The sequence below is a fragment of the Eumetopias jubatus genome, unplaced genomic scaffold (assembly GCF_037043125.1).
Source record: "Eumetopias jubatus isolate StellerSeaLion01/CBP00866 unplaced genomic scaffold, mEumJub1_p1.0 scaffold_1, whole genome shotgun sequence".
In the NCBI taxonomy this organism is placed as follows: domain Eukaryota; kingdom Metazoa; phylum Chordata; class Mammalia; order Carnivora; family Otariidae; genus Eumetopias; species Eumetopias jubatus.
The window spans coordinates 199,401,400-199,424,526 of NW_028274807.1; the positions used below are offsets into that span (position 1 = coordinate 199,401,400).

The window sequence follows — 23,127 nt, forward strand, 5'->3', positions numbered from 1 at the left end:
TTTGAAGCCTGCGGGGACGCGGGGGCGCGGCCGCGAAGCTGGACCGGTCGAGGTTTCCTTGGCTGCCTGATCCCCTTTAGACCAGTCATCATGCCTATCCGTGCGCTGTGCACCATCTGCTCCGACTTCTTCGACCACTCCCGCGATGTGGCCGCCATCCACTGCGGCCACACCTTCCACCTGCAGTGGTGAGTGACCGTAGTGGCGGGGCCGGGCTCGCGGCCTGGTACGGCTACAGAACTGTGGGGTATGGGGTCCCCGGGCGGAGCCCAGACAGGTAATTAAGACGGCACTAGCCTGAGCCCCACCGTAGCTTCCCGACCTGGACTGAGGCGGGTCTGGGCAGACTCCCCAGAGGAGGTGACAGCTGAACTGAGTCCAGGGAAAGAGTTGGTTCGGTGAAGATAAAGTAGGGGGCTCCTTGATCCGCTGGCAGAGAGGTGTGACTTCAACACCTCTGGGCGGAGGTAAACTTTGGCCAAATTAACGAGGCCTTTTATTTCTTCGAGATAACCTGGTAGGCCTCTGGCTATCCGATTTGTTGTGGTTTGCTTGATGGTTTGGGATTATTCTACCCAGAGTCATCTCGTTGGTCAGACACCCCAGTGTATTCACTGACTCCAAGAAACCCAAGATAACATGGAAGGGCAAGGGGGCGCCTGGGTGGCTCAGTTGGTAAAGCATCTGCCTTCTGCTCCGGTCATGATCTCAGGGTCCTGGGATTGAGCCCCAAATCGGGCTCTCCGCTCAGCGGCAAGTCGGCTTCTCGCTCTTTCTCAAATAAATAAATAAAATATTTAAAAAATACCAAAGAACCATGGAAGGGCAAGGAGGTCCTCCCTGATCCAGCCGTCCTGCTGACCCTTTGAATGTACAGCTGGTGAGGAAAGATTCCCCTAGCAGCTGTGGCCTGGCTGCTTCAGAGCTCTTTTTTTTTTAAATGAAATATAATTGACATACCATATTATATTAGTTTCAGGTGCACAACATATTGATTCAACAATTCTACACATTACTCGATGCTTTACCATGATAATTGTGGTCACCGTCTGTCACCATACAACAGTGTTCTTTTTTTAAGATTTTATTTATGGGGCGCCTGGGTGGCTCAGTTAGTTGAGCAACTGCCTTCGGCTCAGGTCACGATCCCAGGGTTCATGGGCTCCCTGCTCAGCGGGGAGCCTGCTTCTCCCTCTTCCACTACCCCCTGCTTGTTCTTTCTCTCTCTCTCTGTCAAATAAATAAATAAATCTAGAAAAAAAGAGATTTTATTTATTTGAGAGAGAGAGCGAGAATGCAGGGGGAGAGGGAGAAGCAGGGTCCCTGCTGAGCAGGGAGCCCAATGTGGGGTTGGAGCCCAATGTGGGATTGATCCCAGGACCCTGGGATCATGACTTGAGTGGAGAACAGATGCCCAACCGGCTGAGCCACCCGGGCACCCCCATACACAGTATTACTGAGTATATTTCCTACACTGTATTTTTCATCTCCATGAATTATTTATTTTATAACTGGAAGTTTGTACTTCTTAATTCCCTTTATTTCACTGCTGTCTATTTCCAGAACTTTTCCATCATTCCAGACAGAAACACTGTACCAATTAAATGACAGCTTTCCATCACCCCCTCCCCATTGCCCCTGAAAACCTTTATTTTACCCTCTGTCTCCTTGAGTTTTCCTATTCTGGGTATCTTATATAAGTGAAAGCATACAATATTTTTCTTTTAAGTTTTGCTTCACTAAGCATAATGTTTTCAAGGTTCATCCATGTTGTAGCATGTATCAGAATTTCATTCCTTTTATGACTAAAATTCAACTGTATGGAAATACCACATTTTGTTTATCCCTTCATCTGTTAATGGACCTTGGGTTGTTTCCATGTTTTGGCTGCTATGAGTAATACTACTATGAACTGGTTTGGAAGTTTTTGTACGAGTCCCTGCTTTCATTCCTTTTGAGTTATACCCAGAGGTGGAATGACTGGATCATATGGTAATTCTATGTTTAATTTTTTGAAAAACTGCTTTACTGTTTTCCACTTTGACTGCACCATTTTACAACCCCACCAGCAGTGCACAAGGGTCCAATTTCTCCACATCCTTGTCAACACTTGTTATTTTCTGTTTTTGTTTGTTTTTTTATAATAGTTATCTAATGGGTGCCTTTTTTTTTTAAATGTCTGTGTTTATAGCTATCAACTTCCCTCTTAGCATGCTTTCACTGTATTCTATAAGTCTTGGTATGTGGTGTTTTCATTTTCACTCATCTCAAGGTATTCTCTAATTTCCTTTGTGATTTCTTCTTTGACCCATCAGTTGTTTAAGAGTGTGTTGTTTAATTTCCACATATTTGTGAATTTTCCAGTTTTTTTTTCTGTTACTAGTTTTCAGTTTCATTCCATTGTGATCAGAAAAGATACTTTGTATTATTTTAATCTTTTCAAATTTATTAATACTTGTTTTGTGGCCCAACATATGGTCTATCCTGGAGAATGTTCCTTGTGCACTTGAGAAAAATGTGTATTTTGCTGTGATTGGGTGGAGTATTTGTGGGTTAGATCTAGTTGGTTTATGTTGTTCAAGTCCTCTATTTCCTTATTGATTACCTGTCTGATTGTTCTACCCATTATTAAAAGTGTGGGTTATTGACATCTCCAGCTTTTATTGTAGAACTGTCTATTTCTGTCTCTAATTCTGTCCATTCTTCTTCCATATATTTTTGGGCTTTGTTGTTAGGTACATCTATGTTTATAATTGTTATTTCTTCTTGTTGGATTGTACCTTTTATCAAAATATAAAGTCCTTCTTTGTTTTTTTGTAACATTTTTTGACTTAAAGTCTATTTTGCCTGACAATAACATAGCACTTCAGCTCTTTTTGTTACCATTTTTTTACTTATCCTGCTTGGGATTCATTATGGTTTTCGAACTTGTGGAACAGTTTCTTTAATTAATTTTGGAAAATTATCGGCCATTATCTTTTCACATATTGTCTCTATTCCATTATATCTTTTGTTTTCATATAGTTTCTCATTTTTGTTATAACAAATTACTACTAACTTGGTGTGTTTTTGTTTTTTAAAGATTTTATTTATTTGACAGAGAGAGACACAGCAAGAGAGGGAACACAAGCAGGGGGAGTGGGAGAGGGAGAAGCAGGCTTCCCGCCAAGCAGGGAGCCCGATGTGGGGCTCGATCCCAGGACCCTGAGATCATGACCTGAGCGGAAGGCAGACGCTTAACGACTGAGCCACCCAGGCGCCCCTAACTTGGTGTTTTAAAACAACACAGATTTATTAGCTTGCAGTTCCAGAGGTCAGAAGTCCAAAATGAGTTTACTGGATTATAGTCAATGTTTGTAAATGGGGATATGCCTTTCTGGGCTTGTGGCCCCATTCTCCATCTTCAGATCTCTCTATGCCTCTGACACTCCTGTTTCGCTTAAGGACCCTGTGATTACATGGGGGCACACCTGGATAATCTCCCTGTCTCAAGATCCTTTTATTTATTTATTTTTTAAAATTTATTTATTTATTTGAGAGAGAGGAAGCGCACAAGTAGAGGGAAGAGGCAGAGGGAGAAGCACACTCCCCGCGGAGCAAGGAGCCCGATGCAGGGCTCGATCCCAGGACCCTGGGATCATGACCTGAACCGAAGGTGGACGCTCAATTGACTGAGCCACCCAGGCGCCCCCTGTCTCAAGATCCTTAATCACATTTGCAAAATTGCTATTGTCATATAACATGAAATAGTCGCAGGTCTGAGAAATTAGGACATAGACTTCTTGGGGAAAGTGCGTAATTCCACCTAGTACTTTCTTTTTGGAATTCCTTATTATATGTATGCTAGACCTTCTCACAGTATCTTTTATATCTTTTATCATCTCTTCTGTATTTTTCCATCTTTTTAATTCTCAGTGTTTTCTCTGACCTTTTTCATTTTACTAATTCTTCAACTGTGCCTAAACTGCCATTAAACTCATCCATCCAATTCTTAATTTTGGCCATTTTTAATTTTAGAATTTATGTTTGGTGCTTATTAAATTCTGCCATGTCACCTTTTATTCTGTAGTTCTCTACTGATGTATTTTTTTCTTTTTTAAAATAAACTCTAACCCCATCACGGGGCTCAAACTCACAACCCCCAGATCAAGAGTCACATGCTGTACCGACTGAACCAGCCAGGCACCCCTCTACTGATATTTTCAGTCTTGATTTTTATTTCCTTAGCATACCATATTATGTTGTGTCTGACAATTCCCGTATCTGAAGTCTTTGTGCATATGTTCTGGTTTGCACGTGTAGTGCTTTTTTCCTTGTCTATTTACTTAAAAAAAAAAAAAAACAACTAAAACATTTACTTTATGTAAATGGAATCATACATAATATACCTTTTTTTGTGTCTGGCTTCTCTTCCTCAATGTTATGTGTATGTGATTCATCCATAATATTGTTCTTAGTTGTAGACTCATTCATTCTCGTTGCTGTATAGTATTCCACTGTGCCTGGCTACCTTTGAATTTATCTTGTCCTAATATATGGAAAATTATTTATAGAAAAAAACCGAGGCCTGGGATGATGGTATTATCTTCCAGAAAGGACTCTTTCTCCCTGGTCTCTGGTGGGAGAGTCTACTAGTAGGAGACTAATTAGAGTTTAAGGCTTGAGATTTTGTTGGACCACTCACATAGAGGATGTGAAGCTGGACTGTATTTTGCTTTTCCCACGACTTGCATTTGCTTCTAGTTTACCCTTACTCTGAAAGCTTAGCCCTTTGGAGTCCCAGCTTAAAGTGGGGGTGTTACTAGAATCCCCATCTCTGAGGGACCCTGAACTTTGGCTCCTGCTCCCTCCTAGTCAGAGCCCCGAATGCTGACAAAAGAGCAGCTCAGGGGTCGGGAGGACCCTAACAGGGCCAAAAAAAGGGCCAACTGGTCAGAGTGCTTGTACCAGTGAGGCCCTGTGGGATGTGCTGTACCACCTGTGGTACTGCCCTCCTTTGTGGTCAGGCATCGGGCCGAGCAGGAATAAGTCAGACACTGTTGTGGTCAGGGTGCCTACCTGGCCTGTATGTCCCTACCCAAGCAAGGGCTCACCAGTCTGCTTCTCTGCTTCTCATTCCAGCCTAATTCAGTGGTTTGAGACAGCACCAAGTCGGACCTGCCCACAGTGCCGAATCCAGGTGAGTGCGATGGGGTGAAAACCTCAGCTGAAGACATCTTTTCCTTGCCAGGGAGCAGGAATCAGGAAAGATCTCCGAAACTGAACAGTATCTTTGACCTTTTTGGACCCTCGTGGTTTGAGGCTGATTAAGCCTTGTGCTCTTAAGTGGCTCAGGAGGCCTGCTTATGCCCAAGAGTAGCTGGCAGATAGACTTGTTGCCCGGGCCGGTCTTCACCTAGGTAAATTTAGCCTCCTTCCTTGCCTTTCCCCATCCTCAATGCCCAGCACCGAGAGTTGGGTATCTTTTGAACAGTCACCTCATGGGTCTGCGGTGACATTAATTTAGTAACCACCAAACCAGTGGCACCAGCGTGGGATGACTGTAGGGTTACAGAGCTCATCTGATTCCAAGGGATGTGCTGTGAAAAGTGAGGGCTGAGAACAGGCCTGGCTGCCTGTTCGGCTGCATGCACATCCTGTCATCCTTGCTCATGACCCAGCTATATAGTCATACTCTCTCTTGTCCTTCCATCCAGGTTGGCAGAAGAACCATTATCAATAAGCTCTTCTTTGACCTTGCCCAAGAGGAGGAGAGTGTCTTAGATGCAGAATTCTTAAAGGTACCCAGGATTTATGTCATTCTACTGAACCCCAAGCCCTCTGAAAATTTACTCTCTGCTCCCTCATAGGGTGGGTGTGGAGATTGTGGAGATGGAGTCTGGAGGGAGAGTCGTAGAGGTTTCAAGGCAGAGGGGAGGAGAGCAGAGGAAAAGTGATGATGAGACCCAGTCATTGGAGAAATACACTGTTAGGGAAGAGAGGAGCCACGTGACTGTGAGCCTTCACCCTTGGGATTTCAGAGCAGTTCCCACCAAAGACCAGAGTGTCTCTCCCGAGGTTCTCTCACCTTGCAGAGCTTCTATAGCCGTCCTTCCCAGCCCACTTTGCTGCTTCGACAGCTAGAGACAGATCAGAAAACTCTTCTAGTCCTCAGCCAGGGAAGATGTGTGGACCCACTATTCACAAACCTGTCTGTGCCTCAAAACTGTGGGGAAGCTTGGTATATATCCAGGTGCCTGAGTCTTTCCCAGACCAGCAATGGAGGGCAGAACCCCTGGAGTCAGGATGTGAGCCAGGGCAGAAACCCACAACGCAGGGGAGAATGGGTGAATTCCCCCCTACACTTCTTCCCTTCAAGCCCAAGATTTAACTTTCTTTGTGTACCAGGGGGCTGGATTGGCCAAAACCTCTTGAGGAAGTGGGATTGGGGTTCGCAATGTACCTGGACTCTGTGTGTTCATTTGCTGGGCATCTGTCAGCCCAGGGTTCATTTGGCCTTGGCCCCAGGGTGCCGTGATGTCCTTGGAACCTTACTGCTTCAAGAACGTAGAGCTTTTGTGCTTAAAGCCAGCATGTTCATCGTCATGGTAACTGCTCCTGGTTTTAAACTGCATCCTCCCTGTGATAAAGACAACAAAGGCAGCTTCGTTTCTTTCTGGCTTTCAAAGCCAGATCTAGGAGACAGAGAGACAACATCTTGAGTAGTTTGGAGCAAGGGCTTGTAGGTACCTTGCTTAGGTGTGGGGGCCAGGGCCTCGGGGGAGCTTTGGGTTGGTGTCTGTTCTCTGGCAGTACGTACATGCCCTTCTCTACCCACCACTTGCACTCCAGGATGTTCTGCCTACGCTGAGCCACCCAGCCACCAAAAGCTTTTGCCCCAGAGTCCTGGGTGGGGATTTTCACAGCAAGGAGCTTATCCTACTGGGGCTGGGCTTTAGTATTGGTCACGTGTGAAATTCTGAGTCTTGTATTGACCTGGAAAGGGTGATCTGGAGGAAGATTTGCCTGGATTCCATCCTGCTACTGCCATGAACCCTTCCTTGGCCAAGACTTTCAGTTCTGCAGTGCCTGGTTTTCCTGCTTATGGAAAACTTCTCTTGCCCATTGGGTGTTGAGTGCTCCGGACTCCTGAATGGAAGCTGGGCTCATTTCTGCCCCTGCCTCTCAGTGGTTCTAGGGCAGTGGCTCTGTAACTTACGCATGGGCTTTAAGAGGTTCATTTGACCCTCACAATAGTATGGTTAGAGCCTAGCACGTGTGAGGTTTCATCCAGAGACGTAAAGTTGTCCCAGCTTGCCTACCTCATCAGGGTTGGAAGATTCATGGCACACAGAGTGAGTTCAGAGCTTGGAGAGAAGTAGACTGAAGCCAGCAGGACCTGGGGTGGAGTGAAGGAGTGGTGACCCAAGGTCCTTAGCCATCCCCACTCTGTGTCCCCAGTGAGTACAGCTGAAGCCCAGAGAGTGTAAGGGCCAGCACAGGGCCAAGGAAGTGCTGGAAGCCTTGGCTGTGAGACTGATCACACAGGTCCAACTTCGCTTCTCTTGCCCCTGTTCTGCCTCCTTCCCTGTCCCAGGGTCTTGTACTTGAGATTATTTTCCTCCATCTTACCTACTTTTTAAAAAAAGCATAGAGATAAAGCAAGACATATCTCTTCACTGTTGGCTTAGCTTGGCCGTGACATATAGCAGGGTCTGTGGACCTACAGGCCTCATTGTCACCTCCTGGATCTCCCTGCAAGCTTTTTGGGATGCTGTATGGAAGCCAGGTATGATGCTTTTCTGCTTCTTATTGTGGATATTACCTTGTAGAATGAACTGGATAATACGAGAGCCCAGCTTTCCCAGAAAGGTGAGTTAGTAAGAGACAAGGGGCCCTGGGAAGCTCCTGACCTAGGTGGTTCGGGGGGTGGGGAGCTGGGAGGAATGCCTCTAGCCTTCTGGTGAAGCTAGGGGCTCTCCCTGCTTTCTATATCCAAGAGTTTTGCCAGCTCTTGTGATTGGCAGAAAAGGAGAAAAAAGGGAGGTGCCTCGAGCCATCCACTTAGGCCAGATGAGCTTCTTCTCCTTGTCTGAGGCTTCTTGCCCAGGACCGAGGCTGGGAGGGGGCTGCCTAATGGGACAGACTATTTCTAGGAGAGTGTTTGGCTGCTGAGTTTGGCAGAAAACCTGCTTGGGTTCTAAGATGATGAATTAACTAGACCCATGGGAGTGGACAGCAGTGAAATCTTTACTCGGGTAGTTCTAAGAAGCAGAAAGAGGGTCTTATCCCCTGAATGAAGAGACTCTGGTTTAGCTTCCCTGGTTTGGTGCATGCCAGAGAGAGAAGTGGGCCACCCAACTTGCTGACTGGGGACTTGTTCCTTACCTGGCTCAGGGGTGCAGTGCTGGAGCCCAAGGGCTCAGGTTCTTATGCTGATGGGTGAACGGGCCTTCCCCCTTCCCACCCCTGCTGCAGAGAAGGAGAAAAGGGACAGCCAGGTCATCATTGACACCCTGCGGGACACGCTGGAAGAACGCAACGCCACTGTGGAATCTCTGCAGAAGGCCTTAGACAAGGCCGAAATGCTGTGCTCCACCCTCAAGGTGGGTCCCCGGGTCCTGTGCGCACAAGTCCGTTGGCCTTATCTTCTGGCTTTCCCTTGGTCATTACCTTCGTTTGTGCAGTTATAAAGTAGAGGCAAATCCCTTCTTCCCCAGGCCTCCAATGTTGTACCCATCCAGTCCATAAGTGAGGGGTCATATTGGCTGTGCTTGGATTTTGTACCGAGTAGTCTGAAGAGGTGAGACCTTCCCGGTGCTTCTCGGAGGGGCAGCTCAGCCAAGACCTCAGTGAGGCTGAACCTTGTTTCCAAAAGTGGTTTGTACTCCACCGATGAAGCCAGACAGAAGAACCTTCCATTAGCACTTTAGTCCTTGGCTGGGCTGCTCTCTGGAGCCAGATCAAACAGCATCCCAAGGAGGAGCAGGGGGCCTTTGAAGTCAGCTGTGCTGAGCTGACCGGGCAGATCAAAGCCTGCAGAGCAAGCTGCTCTAGACCCAGATGAATTTTGTATCAGCCTGGGTTGGTGAGCCTCTTGCTCTCTAAGGGGCATGAGGCGATTGATCTGAGCCCGCAATTGATATTCTGGCCTCGTAAGAAGGAGCAGTCCTTGCTGGATGCCATTTGAAAGGGAAAGGGAGCCATCTTTGTGAACAGACAGAGCCCCAGGGTGTTCGTTGTCTCTGTTCCTGCTTGGTGGCTGGGCTGGATCACGTGGCCTGGCCAGTGGGAGGGAAGGAGTGAATCAGGACCTGGCTGCAGAGCGGGCATCTTTGATAGCATTCCCAGGTCAGAGATGGAGTGCTTTTGTGCTGAGGGCAGCCTGGCTACCTGCCTCTGGTTCAGCTCTCCTAGCCTGATTGATAACTATCCTCGGGTCTAGATGGTGGATAATGAGACCTGGATTTGTGTTTCTTCAGCTTCCTACATGACATGCACCATGAGCCCTTAGGCCACAGGACCTTGGCAGCCCACAGTGGGCCTCTAGCTGGTGGTAGTGGGTTGTGCCTGGGGTAAGACATATCTCAGGAGGAAGCAAGCGGGGAGGCGAGGAAGCAGTTGGCATAGGGCCTCATAGCAGAAAAAGCACAAGCCAGATTGGGGCCCAGGAGCCTTCCTCCCTGGAGGCTGGGCACACACGGTTATCAGCACTTGGAAAAGGAGACAGTTCTAGAGTAGAGGTTCAGGATGACTTTAGCCATGGGCCCTGGGATCGTCCAAGCAACAGGTAGGCATGGGTGTGTTTGCTCTTCAGAAGCAGATGAAGTACTTGGAGCAGCAGCAGGACGAGAGCAAACAAGCCCAGGAGGAGGCGCGCCGACTCAGGAGCAAGATGAAAACCATGGAGCGGTGAGCCCGGAGCTGGGCACTCCCTCTGCCCTTGCTCCTACGGCCCCCAGAGGCCCCAGCTCTTAGGACTGCAGTAGGGGTTGGCACCTCTGTGGCACAAACCTCCGTAGGCCATGTGGGGTTCAGGCCAACTGGGTGTGGGCCCAGGTGTCCTCGCTCGGCCTCGGTGGGCTCCTCCACTTTCCAGGGGGCCCCTTGCCTCAGTCCTCTCTCTTCCTGTTGCCCATGGCCCGGTGACCTGGCAGGTCTTTTGCTCCAGAGACCTTTCTCCAAGGATCCCTGACGTTGAGGACCTGTGAGCACCCATCCTTCCCCAGCAGCGTCCCTGCAGCTGTGTTCAGCTCTGCCGTGGGTCCTTTCTTTGGGTAGACCCGCCTGCTAAAGCATGCTGGCAGGCCAGGCTGTCACCATAGCAACAGCGGCAAAGGAAAGCCGAGCTGCACTGGGTACCTACCCATCAGCCTCCAGATTGTAAATGCCGTGGGCTGGGTGTTTTTCAGGATTGAGCTCCTGCTCCAGAGCCAGCGGCCCGAGGTGGAGGAGATGATCCGAGACATGGGTGTGGGGCACTCCGCGGTGGAACAGCTAGCCGTGTACTGCGTGTCCCTCAAGAAGTGCGTGCTCCGGCCCCTGTGGCCCAGTCCGGGGGCTAAGCCACGGCACCCTCTCTGCTGCCCATCACTTGTAAGGCAGAGCAGGCAGACTTAAGGGGCAGGCTCCGGAGCTATGCTGCCTCAGTTTGAACCCTGACCCCACCTCTCACCATGCGGCCACGAGCCAGTTTCTTGGCCTCTGACCCACAGCTTCCTGAATGGAGATAGTAATAACTTGCCTCATGGGGTTATTGAGAGAATGAGTGTGAACATAAATGTTATTTCTTTTTTTTTTTTTAAAGATTTTCTTTATTTGCAAGAGAGAGAATGAGAGACAGAATGAGAGGGAGGAGGGTCAGAGGGAGAAGCAGACTCCCCGCTGAGCAGGGAGCCCGATGCGGGACTCGATCCCAGGACTCCAGGGTCATGACCTGAGCCGAAGGCAGTTGCTTAACCAACTGAGCCACCCAGGCACCCCATAAATGTTATTTCTAAGAAGGTTGGCACCACTGTCTGGGCTATAAGCCCCATCGTGATAAATGGAGCCTGTTTCCTATCAGCGCTCACCGATTCCTGCCTGACTTGCATCAGAAACTTTGCTACTGTGGATGTGAGGTTGGGGAAAAGGCTCCTTGGCTGACAGGCACGGAGGATCCCAGATGTCTCCTGTGAGGGCCAGGTGGTATCGGGGGCCTCTTCATGAGGGCAGGGCTTCCTGCAAAGCCTCTCCAATCACCCGTGCCTGCAGGACTGGCAGGGAACAGAGACTCCCCCGCTCTCCCTGCAGGACCCTCCGCAGCACCACCCTGCTGGGCTCCGGTGTCAGAGTGGGAATGAGAACTGGCTGAGGGGCCAGCTTGGGCTTTGTGTTTGTTTGGTGCCATGGTGCGGTCTGACCAGCAGGGCACCCCATTCTGGCCTCTCTTCCTGGCCCCTCACAGAGAGTATGAGAATCTAAAAGAAGCACGGAAAGCCTCAGGGGAGCTGGCAGACAGACTGAAGAAGGACTTGTTTTCTTCCAAAAGCAAGGTAACAGTGGGGAGCAGGAGGTGAGGGGAGTGGGGGCTGTCCTTTCCTCGCGCTAGGTCCTGTCCCCTGAGCAAAGCCATGGGGCCTGTTGGTGCAGCAGACTCCACGGGGCCTCTGGGTGATTCACAGAGACTGGTTCCTGGGCCTCGGCTCTGGCTCTGTGGCTTGTCCACTTAGGGTGGCAGGTCATGCAGGCATTCCCCCCCCCCCAATACATGCACACTTATGCTCCCTTCTGTCCTTCCTGGCCCCTGGGCACTTCTCGGCTGGAGAGCACAGATCCCGAATGTGACAGTGTTAGAGGCCTGCTTTTGTCCCAGGCCCAGAGTAGGGAGGAACGTACCTGGAACCCCATTCAGTCCCAGCTGCTTTATCTCTGGGCCCGGTGCATCCATGGGCTGTCGGGTGTAGAACGCAGCCCTAATCCCTGGGCAGTTCCAGATGGGCATGGACAGCCCCACAAAGCCACGGTCTCCCCATGTGTCCTTAGACTCTTCTGGACCCTGGGCTCCCATGAGCATGCACTGGGTAGCAGCAGGTGGGGGCAGGCACAGGGCCGCCTGCTGGCCTGTCCTTTACTCCCTGTACTTTCCTGTAGTTGCAGACAGTCTACTCTGAACTAGACCAGACCAAGTTGGAGCTGAAGTCGGCCCAGAAGGATTTACAGAGTGCTGACAAGGAGATTGTGGTAAGGGACATCCCTGGCCAGACGGGAACGACGGGTCGTTTGTGTGTCCTCCGAGAACCTAGAAACCTGTGCCCCAGTCTGTGGCGGTGGTTTTGGGTTCCCTGCATCCTCCTGGGTCAGAATGGGTCAGGATGTGTACCTTGGCCCTGATTTGGAGCCTGGGCCTCCTCAGTAGAGGACAGACAGCACCATGGGTCTTCCCCTACAGCCTGTCCTGTACCTATATCCCCAGGGATATAGCCTCACCGGAGGAGAGGCTTCACCAGAGAGGGGTTCTGAGACCAGGTGATCCCAGGGGTTCAGGATGTTGGGGGTTCAGGCCTTGCTCTGTTCCCAGTGGGCTTGCCTGTCATGCATGTTGTTCACATCCTTGACAGTCTCTCTGGACTTGCTGCTTCAGCCTTCCTTTCACACTCTTCTCTTTCCTTCCCCAAGAGCCTGAAAAAAAAGCTAACGATGCTGCAGGAAACCCTGAACCTGCCACCCATGGACAGTGAGACTGTCAACCGCCTGGTTTTAGAGAGGTTGGTTGACTTCCTGGGGTGGTGCAGGGGTCATAAGCCGGAAGAAGTCCCTGGTAAGGGTCTTCACTACTCCTGGCTTTGGTCGGGTGGGTGGTCCATGTGGGCCTGAAGGCTGTGGGCCTCCTGCCCTGGGACACAGCCAAGATTTAGTGGGAAAGCAGCTTTGAGGCAAGTTCTGGGCTCGGACAAGGAAAGGCTAAGGTAGGTCAGAGAGGACCTAGGGATGGGTAGGGAAGGGGCAGGAGTGTTGACTGTCCTCACGCATCCTATTTATGAAATGCTTACCAAATGCATCTGTCTGCCCCAGATTCTGAAACAAACATGAAACCAATCACCAAAATAAATTCTCCGCTGGTCTCGGATGTGTGCATTAAAGCTGCCAGCAGAGGGAGCCAAGAGGCAGAGGAATGGGTGTTCCTGCCCGGGACTGGCTGCCCATTCCTCCTGAGTGTTGCACAGACGCCGAGCTAAGAGCATCTTTGGGCTGTTCTGCCTAGCTGCCCAGCTGATGGCCCAGACGGAAAGCACATAACCCAGTGGCCCAGCCTTTTATTTGAGCCACTTTTCAATGTCCTTTGGAAGATCATTATGCTCCTTCTTCCTCACACCCAGTCAGTTGCCAGAGTTTGCCCCTCTAACCTCTGGTGCCTCCTGATCCAGTCTGTCCCTGGCCACCACCTCCAGGTGACGCAGGTGACCCATCCTCCGCTCCTCCTGTCTGCCCGGCTTATGAGCCCCCGGCTTCACGTCATTCCTCCCCCCACCAAACACTCCCAGACCTCTTGGCACTGTGCCTGAGGCACTCGTGCAGCGAGCCCGTAAGCACACACCCGGCTGTGAGAAGACCGGGAGCTGCGTCTTGATCTGTGCTCCTCACCACCAGCTTCCTTGCACATCCGTTCTTCTCCCCACACCGTGCTGCCTGGTCAGCATCTGCACTGGGGAGCGAGTGCCCACAAGCCGGTGTCCTCTTGTTCTCATTTTACCTTCAGTTCCCCATCCGTACTCTTTCCTTTTTACCTCAGACCCTCCAGGGTCTCTTCATGGAGCTAGAGCTGACTGCCCCCCCGCCAGTTTGGGTTGGACTGAGAAATGGCTGTGGGAGTGTGATGGGCACATGACTCTCTGTAAAGTCCAGCGTGTTGCTGATTTGGACAAACTAGACTCCGTGTCTGGTCCTTCCTCCCCATTCCACCCTCAGAGCCCACTGGCCATGCTGGCTTGGAAGCCCCAGGTAGCACAAGGGCTCTGTCAGGAGCTTGACTCATAGGGAGCCGATAGTCTCGAAGACCATCTCATGCGGTCAAACATTTAGAACTCAAACTGCCTCGAGGCAGGAAGGAAAACTCCTTTTCCTAGCCTATCACTCAAGGCTGCTATCGACAAGCTCCACAGTGCTCCCTCCACTTCCCGCTCCGTGGGCCTCAGGGTATTTCCACACACGTGTGCTCTGTGTCTGGCATCCACAGTGAGGGATGCCTCTAGGCTCCCAGGGACTTTGCATACCTGCCTTTGCTTACTTTCTTTACCAGTCCACGCTGGAGTGAGGCCTAGACTTCTATAACTGCTTCTTACTGAGGGCGTGCTGTATGTCAGGCTCTCTCAGCCCTCTTACAGCTTGTGTTCCAGTGGGGTAGACAGACTGCAGGGTTAGATGGCCAAGCCCCAAACGCCCCCGACCACACACCACGACAGGCCACATCCCATGACAAGAAAAGAGGTGCTTGTGCCATTTGCATTTAGAGGCTTCAGTGAGGGGTGAGCCTGGCTCTCAGGGCTGGGGCACGCGGGAGCCACGAGGGTGTGCAGCTTGGGCTGGGGGTGTGCGTGTGTGGCGTGGCTGTGGAGAGCGGGGTGTGATGAGGTTTGTTGACCCTCTGGGGTGGGAGATAGTGGCAGAGGACCTGCTGGGGTCGGTCGATAGTGGCAGAATTAACAGAGACTACAGAAATGTTGCCACGAGTGCTTCTGGCTGCCACTTTCTGCTGTGGCTCCCAGAGGGGGCAGCAAAGCAACCAGCATGGCATTGGTTTGAGGTGGGCTTGTGCAACCTTTGTTTTCACTTGCAGGCAAGAAGGGGTAGAGCTTCTGGGGACCTGGTCAGGGAAAAGAAGAGATAGTCCAAGCTTCCCACGTTGCTTACCCACCCGAATCAGTGCACGTAGTCCCCTTTCCTCAGATCAGCATGCCCCAGTGGGCTCCCGGCCAGAGGCTCATACCCTCACAGTGCATCCCTCCGTCCTAGAGCAGTGGAAGTAGGGCTTTGGGCAGCCCCGATAACAAGGTCTCTAACTGAAGGAAATAGAGGATGTTCTTGGGGCTGCCCTGCCACTCCCCAGGGTTCTCTGACCACAGGAGCTAGGGAGCCCTACCAGGCCTGGGTGGGCTAGAAAAATCCTAGTGGCTGCAGTTTTCTAACAGAATACCACCCCCCGCCCCCATTATAAATGTAACAACACATTCATTGTTGAGAATTTGGAAAATACGGACTTAGCGCAGAGGTCGCTGTTGACGTGTGGTTTATTTTCTTCTAGTCCTTTCTCTGTATGTGGGGAAAGGGGTAGGGGGATGTGTGTGCACCAAAATTGTACTTTCCATAGAGTTGTTTTCCCAAATTACAGTGGTAAAACATACCTAACAAAATTTAGCAACATTTTCAAGTGCACAATCCAGTGGCATTACATACATAATGTTGTGGTCTCCTCCCCACCAGCGACCTCCAGAACCCTTTTCATCTTGAAAAACTGAAACTCTGTACTCATGAAACAATAACTTCTGTTTTCCAGCCCCTGGCACCCACCATTCTACTTTCTGTCTCCATGATTTTGACTACTCTAAATCCCTCATATAAGTGGAGTCAATTCAGTTTTTGTCTTTTTGTGACTGGCTTACTTCCCTCAACATAATGTCCTCAGGGTTCATCCATGTTGTAGCAGGTGTCAGTATTTCCTTCCCTTTTTAAAGCTGAATTGTATTCCATTGTATGTATATACCACATTTTGCTTATACACTCGCTGGTGGATGGACTTTTGGGTTGCTTCCACCTTTTAACTATTGTGAGTATGCGGCTATGAACATGGCTGTGCAAATATCTCTTTGAAATCCTGCTTTCAGCTCTGGATGTATACCCAGAAGTGGACCGGCTGGATCATATGGTAATTCTATTTTTAATTTTTTGAGGAACTGCTGTACTATTTTGCACGGCAGATGTACCATTTTACATTCCCACCAACAGTACATAAGGATTCCGATTTTTTTTTCAAGATTTTGTTTTTAAGTAATCTCCATACCCAACATGGGGCTCGAACTCATGACCCTGAGATCAGGTCGCCTGCTCCACCCATTGGGCCAGCAGGGCTCCCCAGGGTCCCAATTTTACCACATCCTCACCAACACTTGTTATTTTCTGTTTGTTTAGGTTTTTTGTTGTTGTTGTTCAGAGCAGCCATCCTCGTGGGTGTGAAGTAGTATCTCATGGTAGTCTTGATTTGCATCACCCTAATGACGAGTGACGTTGAGCATCTTCTCATGGGCTTACTGGCCATCTGTAGATCGTTTCTGGAGAAAAGTCTATTCAGGCTCTGTGCCCAGTTTTGAACTGGGTTGTTTGTTTTCCATTATAGAGCTTTGGTTCTATCTATATTCTGGATTTTAGTTCTTTATGTGAGAGATGATTTGCAAACAGTTTCTTCCATTCTATGGATTGCCTTTTTACTCTGTTCACAGTGTCTTTTTTTATTATTATTATTAAAGATTTTATTTATTTGACAGAGAGACACAGCGAGAGAGGGAACACAAGCAGGGGGAGTGCGAGAGGGAGAAGCAGGCTTCCCGCCGAGCAGGGAGCCCAATGCGGGGCTTGATCCCGGGACCCTGGGATCATGACCTGAGCCAAAGGCAGACGCCTAACGACTGAGCCACCCAGGCGCCCCGACAGTGTCTTTTTAAGATTTTATTTATTTATTTGTGAGAGAGAGAGCATGGGGGCAAGGGGGAGAGGGACAAGCAGACTCTGTGCCAAACCCAGAGCCCGATATAGGGCTCGATCCCACAATCCCAAGATCATGACCCAAGCCAAAACCAAGAGTCAGATGCTCAACTGACTGAGCCACCTGCGTGCCCCGATTGTATCTTTTGATGCACACAATTTTAAATTTCTTTGAAGTCCAACTTGTCTGCTTTTTCTTTTATCGCCTAGTATACAGAGTTTTGTATTACTTTTTTAAATGTAGTATATGAACATTTCCCCATGTTATTAAGTTTACTCTCCAGAAACACTACTTTAATGTCTGCATCATATTTAGGCTGTGAAAGTGCCAGCCCCCTGGGGAGTCATTTGACCATTTCCAATATTGTGCCATTTGCCATCTATATCAATCTGTGGTCACATCTCTGCCCCTTGCACTGCATTCTGAGAAATGAAGCTGTTTGGTCAAAAAGCAACCTTTTGTTTGTACACTTGGGTTTTGTGTGTGTTTTGCTTGCTTCCTTCCATGTCTTGAAGACTTTCACTGGTCCCATGACTGAAGCACTAAGCCAAGTGGTTTTTTTCTGTAGAGATTCAGGCTTCCTTGAAGGGTGGCCCTGAGCCAGGTGTGGGCTCCAGACCCCTGGAACCAAGCCATCTCTGATGCTTCAGGGACTGTTGTCCTTCTGGACTGCCATGGTGGTCCAGAGTAACCAGGCCAACTCTGCCTATAGCCCAGCCCCCATAGAGATGCTGAGCCTGAAGCTTCACCGACCGGCCTTCGGTGATGACATTGACCTCAATGCCACCTTTGATGTCGACACGCCTCCATCCCAGCCCTCCAGCATCCATCATGGCCGTGCCAAGAAGCTCTGCCAAGAGATAGCACAGTAAGTGGTAGTCCCTGGCCCTGTCCACAGCCCTGAGGGAGGATGACCGAGAGGTCTCTGCAGGCCCTGCCCTCATCACTCCGAGTGGCTGATAGGGCAGTGAGGGTCACCTGGGGTTGGCCATGACTTTGATTCTGACCACCTCTTCTTTGCTCTCCTGAGTACTCTGTGCAAAGCTCTAATCTTGCTTGTTTTGGTCATTACTACCACCCTTCAGGCAAAGGGGTTGTGATGTGAGTTGGAGAGAACACAGGGGTCCCAGTAGTGGCAGGTCTGGGTTGATGATGTTGGGGGGTGTGTGTGCTCCCCATACCTTGAATGCCTGCCCACCAGAGTCCTGAGCCAGGGACTCTGAACTTCCTCTTCCATTGTGTGCCTCTTTGGCTCATGCTTAGAACCATCTCAAATCATGGAGCCCAGGGCCCCACCACCTAAGGGGGTATCCCGCAGGGGCCGGTATAAGAAGCTGTGGGGAGCTGCAGTGGGTTGGGTGGGACCTGCACGAGGGGCGCAGTGGACTGGGAATGGGCAAGTCGTCTGCTTGGCCAGGCAGGCCAAGTATGGTTCATCAGGGAGACGAGAACTACTCCTGTAGGTACATGTAGGTATACGCTGCTCAGGTAAGGGGGTCAAGGGCAGAGTGGGTTTCCTCCTAACTGGAGACTTTGGACATGAGAGAAAGAAATTGAGGTGTTAAGCAGTGAAGGTGGAAGAGGCCTGGGGAGAGGGCAAAAGGGAGAGCCAGCTGGACTCTCCATCTCTCCCCACCGTCGGGGCTGGAGGCACCTGTGCCGTACAGGGCCGGGCCTGGTAGCCGTGGGAAGCAACCCTTGGGTGTGCGGGCTGCCGTCAGGGGACCTATGAGTGCCTGCTGCATGCCCTGGCTTCTTCATGTCGTCTCTTTAGCTGTAAATGGTGAGACATTTTTATCATCTTCAGGGCCTGCAGGGAGGCTGAGGGAACCCAGGATGCTTCCACCTTGGATCAGCTCCCCAGGGCCAAACTTGCAGCAAGTGGAGAATCTTCCCATGGTCATCATGTAGCCTTACCACAGGCTATGGGGGCAGGAGTGGAGGGGTCCAGAGCTGACAGGCCCAATCTTGCCTTTGTCCTCGTGGCTTTGAGAAGCCACATGGTCAGCCTTAGGTTACCATCCTTCTACCCACCTGGGAAAATACCAGGAAAGGGTATTCAGCTGCTAGTGTCCCCAGGAATTGGATGGAAACACTGTGTCTAGTTCTGGAGCTGGGAGTGAACAGCCAGGGCTTGGGGCCATGATCAGTTCTGCCCCCAGACCCTGCCTGCACAGATTATCTAGGAAGATGACCTAGCCCTGTGTGATGGGAGCACTTTATGAGCTCTCTACCGAGGGTCTTAGGGTGGTGGTGGCCCCTCTCTGGGCAGATGCGGCTAAGTCTGAGCTCATGAGGTGCCTTCTGCCTGTATCAGGACATGACTGGCTTTCCTCCTGTGGGTGGTGGATCAGCTGGGCCTCCATCCCCACACAGAGCCCAGGACACGGTGAGGTGCCTGAGGCCTTGGGGAGCATTCAAATTGGCTTGGCTCCAAGTGGAAGCCACAAGATTGGAAAATGGTCCAACTTCCCCCTCCCCACTCTGGCAGCTGTGACTGTCCAGCTCTTCACAGACCTGCACTTGGAGTGCGGCTGACCGAGGGGCCTTGCCCAGCACACAGCCATTACAGCAGCCATGACCCATGGTGGCTCCCCGAGGGCCATGTGCTGAGCCTGGCTTGCCTGGTCCTGTGTCTTGCTCACCTGCCTCTTGCCTTCATGTCTCGCTCTTGCAGCTCTCCCGTTCAGGACATCCCCAAGAAGATGCCCAAAGGCCCCAAGCAGGTAAGGCTTCCCAGAAGTCAGGCAGTCACCATCCAACCCTTGCCAGGACCGAGTGTAAAGCTGGGCTTCCAAGAGGGCAGGGTCTTGCCAGAGCCCTCTCACTCCTGGCCCAGGACTGAAACGCTTCGGAGCTACCTGGGAACTCTACTCATTAACCTTCCTGCCTCCGGGTGAGGCGTCAGAGATCCTGGTCCTGTTCCACCACCATGACCCGGCCCCTCCTTTGCTGCCATCAGGCTCATCAAGTCTGGCTTTGGGGTCTCCCCTCCAGGAGTCCCAGCTCTCACTGGGCGGCCAGCACTGTGTGGGAGAGCCAGATGAGGAGCTGGCTAGTGCCTTTCCTGTCTTCATCCGGAATGCCGTCTTAGGCCAGAAACAGCCCAAGAGGGCCAAGGCAGAGACCTGTCGCGGCACAGATACGGTGAGTATGGCTCCGCATGAGTGGCAGGGGCCAGCCCTCTTAGGGGGCCAGCCCCCTAGCCTATTAGCCTGGCCGACTCACTTCTTCCTTCTACCTTAGGTAAGGACAGGCTTCGATGGGCTTGGAGGTCGGACAAAATTCATCCAACCTGTATCCTTGTTCTGTGACATTGGGCTGAGCTGAGCTAGCCACACTGTCCCTCACCTGTACCCCCAGCCCCAGCCTGGGGCAGTGGCTACAGCCTCAGCTGTGCACAGCTGGACCTCCCTCAGTACAGCAGAGCTGCCCACCCCCCAGGCCTAAGCCTTTGCTGCCCAGTCTCCTCTTTAGGCCTCTTCCTTGACATCTTCTTCAGACTGACACGACTATGATCCGCCCAGTGCCTGTGAAACCCAAGCCCAAGACTAAGCAGAGAGTGGGGGTGAAGAGAGCGCTCCCTCCCTCCCAGGCCAAGCTGGACACCTTCCTGTGGTAGTGAGAACAGTGAGCCGGATCAATGGCCAGATACATGCCTCCAATTTATAGGCCAGGACTGGCTCAGCAGGGGGTTTGGGGGGCAAGACCCCACTTCCAGGACCAGCCCCAAGGTCAAGGGTAGACAAAAAGTTGGGGGTGAAGGTGAGGCCCAGAAACGGTGCTTTACTTGCACTTACCCTGCCCCCCCCCCCGCCCCCAAACACACACACTGGGTCTAACATACTGGGCCTATGTGTGGTTGCTGAAGTGAGACCAGCAGGACTTCCTCCTTGTCAGAGGCTCCTGTTTGTAGCCAGATGTGGCTGGGCTGCTTCTGATTCTCCAGACTAAGGTCTTTTGTTGACTGTGTGGACCAAAGTGCCTGGGGCTTCTTGGGCAGTTTCAGCCTGCCCAAGCTTCTGCCTGCTTCTGACTTGCTGCTAGGCGTGGCCAGAACCGAGCAGGATGGGGAATGAGGGGATGGTGGTGGGGAGAGGATTGGGGGGAGGGGAAGATTTCTATGTAAAATAAAAAAGATAGAATTTTTTCTTCATGGCTCTGGGAGTATGAATTTGCATCAACACTTTGGCAAACCGTTTGGCATAATTTTCTAAAGTAGGGCCTTCACCTAGACTCAGACTTAGTAGTCCTACCCTTAGGCATGTGCCCCCTCCTAGGGCACAAGGAGACTCCAGCAGGAATGAGACCACTGCAGTTTTGTCCACAGTCCAAGCTGGGCACAGCCCAAATGCCATAGGCTGGAAAGCAATTGGGTTAACAGGTATAGCCATACAGGGAACTCCCAGCAAGCAAAATAAATAATCAGTGACCTTTGAGTCTTAACTTCAAGAGCACTTGCTCCTAGACTTCCCCTTGTGACCTCTAGCTTGGCTGAGATCTCCTACAGTTCCCTTTCTCACCACTGCAGGGGGGTTCATCTGTCTCTGCGGGGCCCAGCATGGGCCTGGCACAGGGAGTGAAGATGAGTGCCCTCATGCTTCGGGCTGAGCATGCTCCGCTGCCCCCAGCACATCTGGAGGAGCATCACAGAGAGAAAGTAATGCTTGGTTATGGGGGCTGGGTCCCTCTGCTGCCACCTTGAACCAAGGAGGTTTGATGAGGGGAAGTGCAGCCTCAACCTAAGGGTGCAGTCGGTGGCGGCCTAATAGCCGGCCGAGTGATCTTAGGCAAACTACCTAGCCTCTCAGTCTCAGCCTCTTTAAAGTGGGGACAGTAGCACTAACCTCCCAATTGTGAGAACCTGATGAGTCAGCGTTGCAGGTTAAGAATTTATGACCCCTAAGGAAATAATGCAGACTCAAAAGACAAATATTGTATGATTTCACTTAAATGAGGTATCTAGAAAGGGTAAATTCAGAGACAGAAGTAGAATAGAATAGAGGTTACCAGGGGCTAGAGTGAGGAGAAAACAAGGAGTCCTTAATGGTTAGAGAGTTTCTGTCTGGGTGATTTGTTTTCTTGCTACATAAACTACCCCCCCCACCAGCTTTTAAAGAATTCCAGTATAGTTGGGTGCCTGGGTCGCTCAGTTGGTTAAGCATCCAACTATTGATCTCAACTCAGGTCTTGATCTCAGGGTCATGAGTTCAGGCCCAGCATGGAGCCTTCTTAAAAAAAATGATTTTTTTTTTTTTAATTCTAGGATAGTTACCATACAGTGTTATATTAGTTTCAGGTATACAATATCGTGATTCAACACTTCATACATTACTCAGAGCTCATCACAATAAGGGTACTCTTGATCCCCTTCCCCTATTTCACCCACCTTCCCCCTGCCTGGGGTGATTTTAAAGTTTTAGAAATAGATAGTGGTGATGGTTACAAAACAGCTATGCTAGACCTAAATACAAAGAAGTGGAAAGAGCAACTATAATCAACTATTTCAGAACTCTGATACCTGATTAGACAACTAGGAAAGTACTTGATGGAGGAAGAGCCAGGCTTGAACCAGCCACCATCCCCTATTCCTCATGGTTGTGGGGATAGCAGCTCCAGTTGCAAAAGCAGCTGATTGGTGCCAGAGCAGGAAGTGGATCTGAGGTTGTCTCCAGGTAGATGGTCTCAGAATTGAGTTGAATTGCAGGATGTGCAGTTGGCATTGGAAAATTGCTGGGTGGTACAGAATAAAATACACACATAGGAATTAGTGTCAGAATCCTAAAAAACGATAGAGAAAATCAGCAAAACCAAGAGCTGCTTCTCTGAAAGGTCAAGAAAATTGGCAAACTTTTAAATAAATTAAGAGAAAAAAGACAAATTATCAAAGTTAAAGGAAAATGGGGATGCCGTAACCAATTTTACAGAAATGGAAAGGATTATAAGAGGATATTGTGAACAACTGTACACCAACAAACTGGATAGCCTAATAGAAATGGACAAACTTGTAGACACAGAAACTAACAAAACCGACTCAAGAAGAGAGAGAAAATATGAATAGACCTGAAACTAGTCAGGGGATTGAACCAGTATTCAAAAAACTCCGAAGATGGGGCACTTGGTGGGCTCAGTCGATTAAGTGTCCGACTCTTGGTTTTGGCTCAGGTCATGATCTCATGGGTCATGGGATGGAGCCCTGTGTTGGGCTCTGCACTCAGTGGGGAGTCTGCTTGAAGATTCTCTCCCTCTGCCCCTCCCCCAATTCGCACATGCGCGCACACTCTCTCCTTTCTCTCAATAAATCTTTATTTTTTTATTAAAAAAAAATTTTTTAAAGATTTTATTTATTTGACAGCAAGAGCAGGAACACAAGCAGGGGGAGTGGGAGAGGGAGAAGCAGGCTTCCCGCCGAG

General features: G+C 50.3%; 1 protein-coding gene and 1 long non-coding RNA gene across 5 annotated transcripts in view; one reads left to right on the top strand and one right to left on the bottom strand.

Annotated features, from left to right (window-relative positions):
• On the top strand, window positions 1-20,514 carry TRAIP (TRAF interacting protein). 3 transcript variants are annotated; one of them, XM_028124335.2, is made up of 15 exons: window positions 1-188; window positions 5,122-5,179; window positions 5,697-5,780; window positions 7,812-7,851; window positions 8,458-8,585; window positions 9,797-9,891; window positions 10,392-10,505; window positions 11,426-11,513; window positions 12,112-12,201; window positions 12,637-12,725; window positions 17,427-17,582; window positions 19,392-19,440; window positions 19,712-19,861; window positions 19,961-20,011; window positions 20,217-20,514. In XM_028124335.2, the coding sequence occupies exons 1-15, from the start codon at window positions 91-93 to the stop codon at window positions 20,334-20,336; spliced, it is 1,410 nt and encodes a 469-aa protein (XP_027980136.1). In that variant the 5' UTR covers window positions 1-90; the 3' UTR covers window positions 20,337-20,514. The 3 variants fall into 3 exon arrangements, 2 of the variants coding, with proteins under 2 accessions (XP_027980136.1, XP_027980137.1); XR_003612496.2 differs by lacking the exon at window positions 20,217-20,514 and having other exon boundaries at window positions 19,677-19,861; XM_028124336.2 differs by lacking the exons at window positions 19,961-20,011; window positions 20,217-20,514 and having other exon boundaries at window positions 19,677-19,866.
• LOC114225006 (uncharacterized) overlaps window positions 15,228-23,127 on the bottom strand; it is a 12,007-nt gene continuing 4,107 nt past the window's right edge. For both annotated transcript variants that reach the window (XR_003612497.2, XR_015769356.1), the window contains exons 2-3: window positions 22,236-22,447; window positions 15,228-17,564 (exon numbers count right to left, since the gene is read on the bottom strand). This is a non-coding gene — a long non-coding RNA (uncharacterized LOC114225006). The remainder of the gene's footprint in view (window positions 17,565-22,235; window positions 22,448-23,127) is intronic.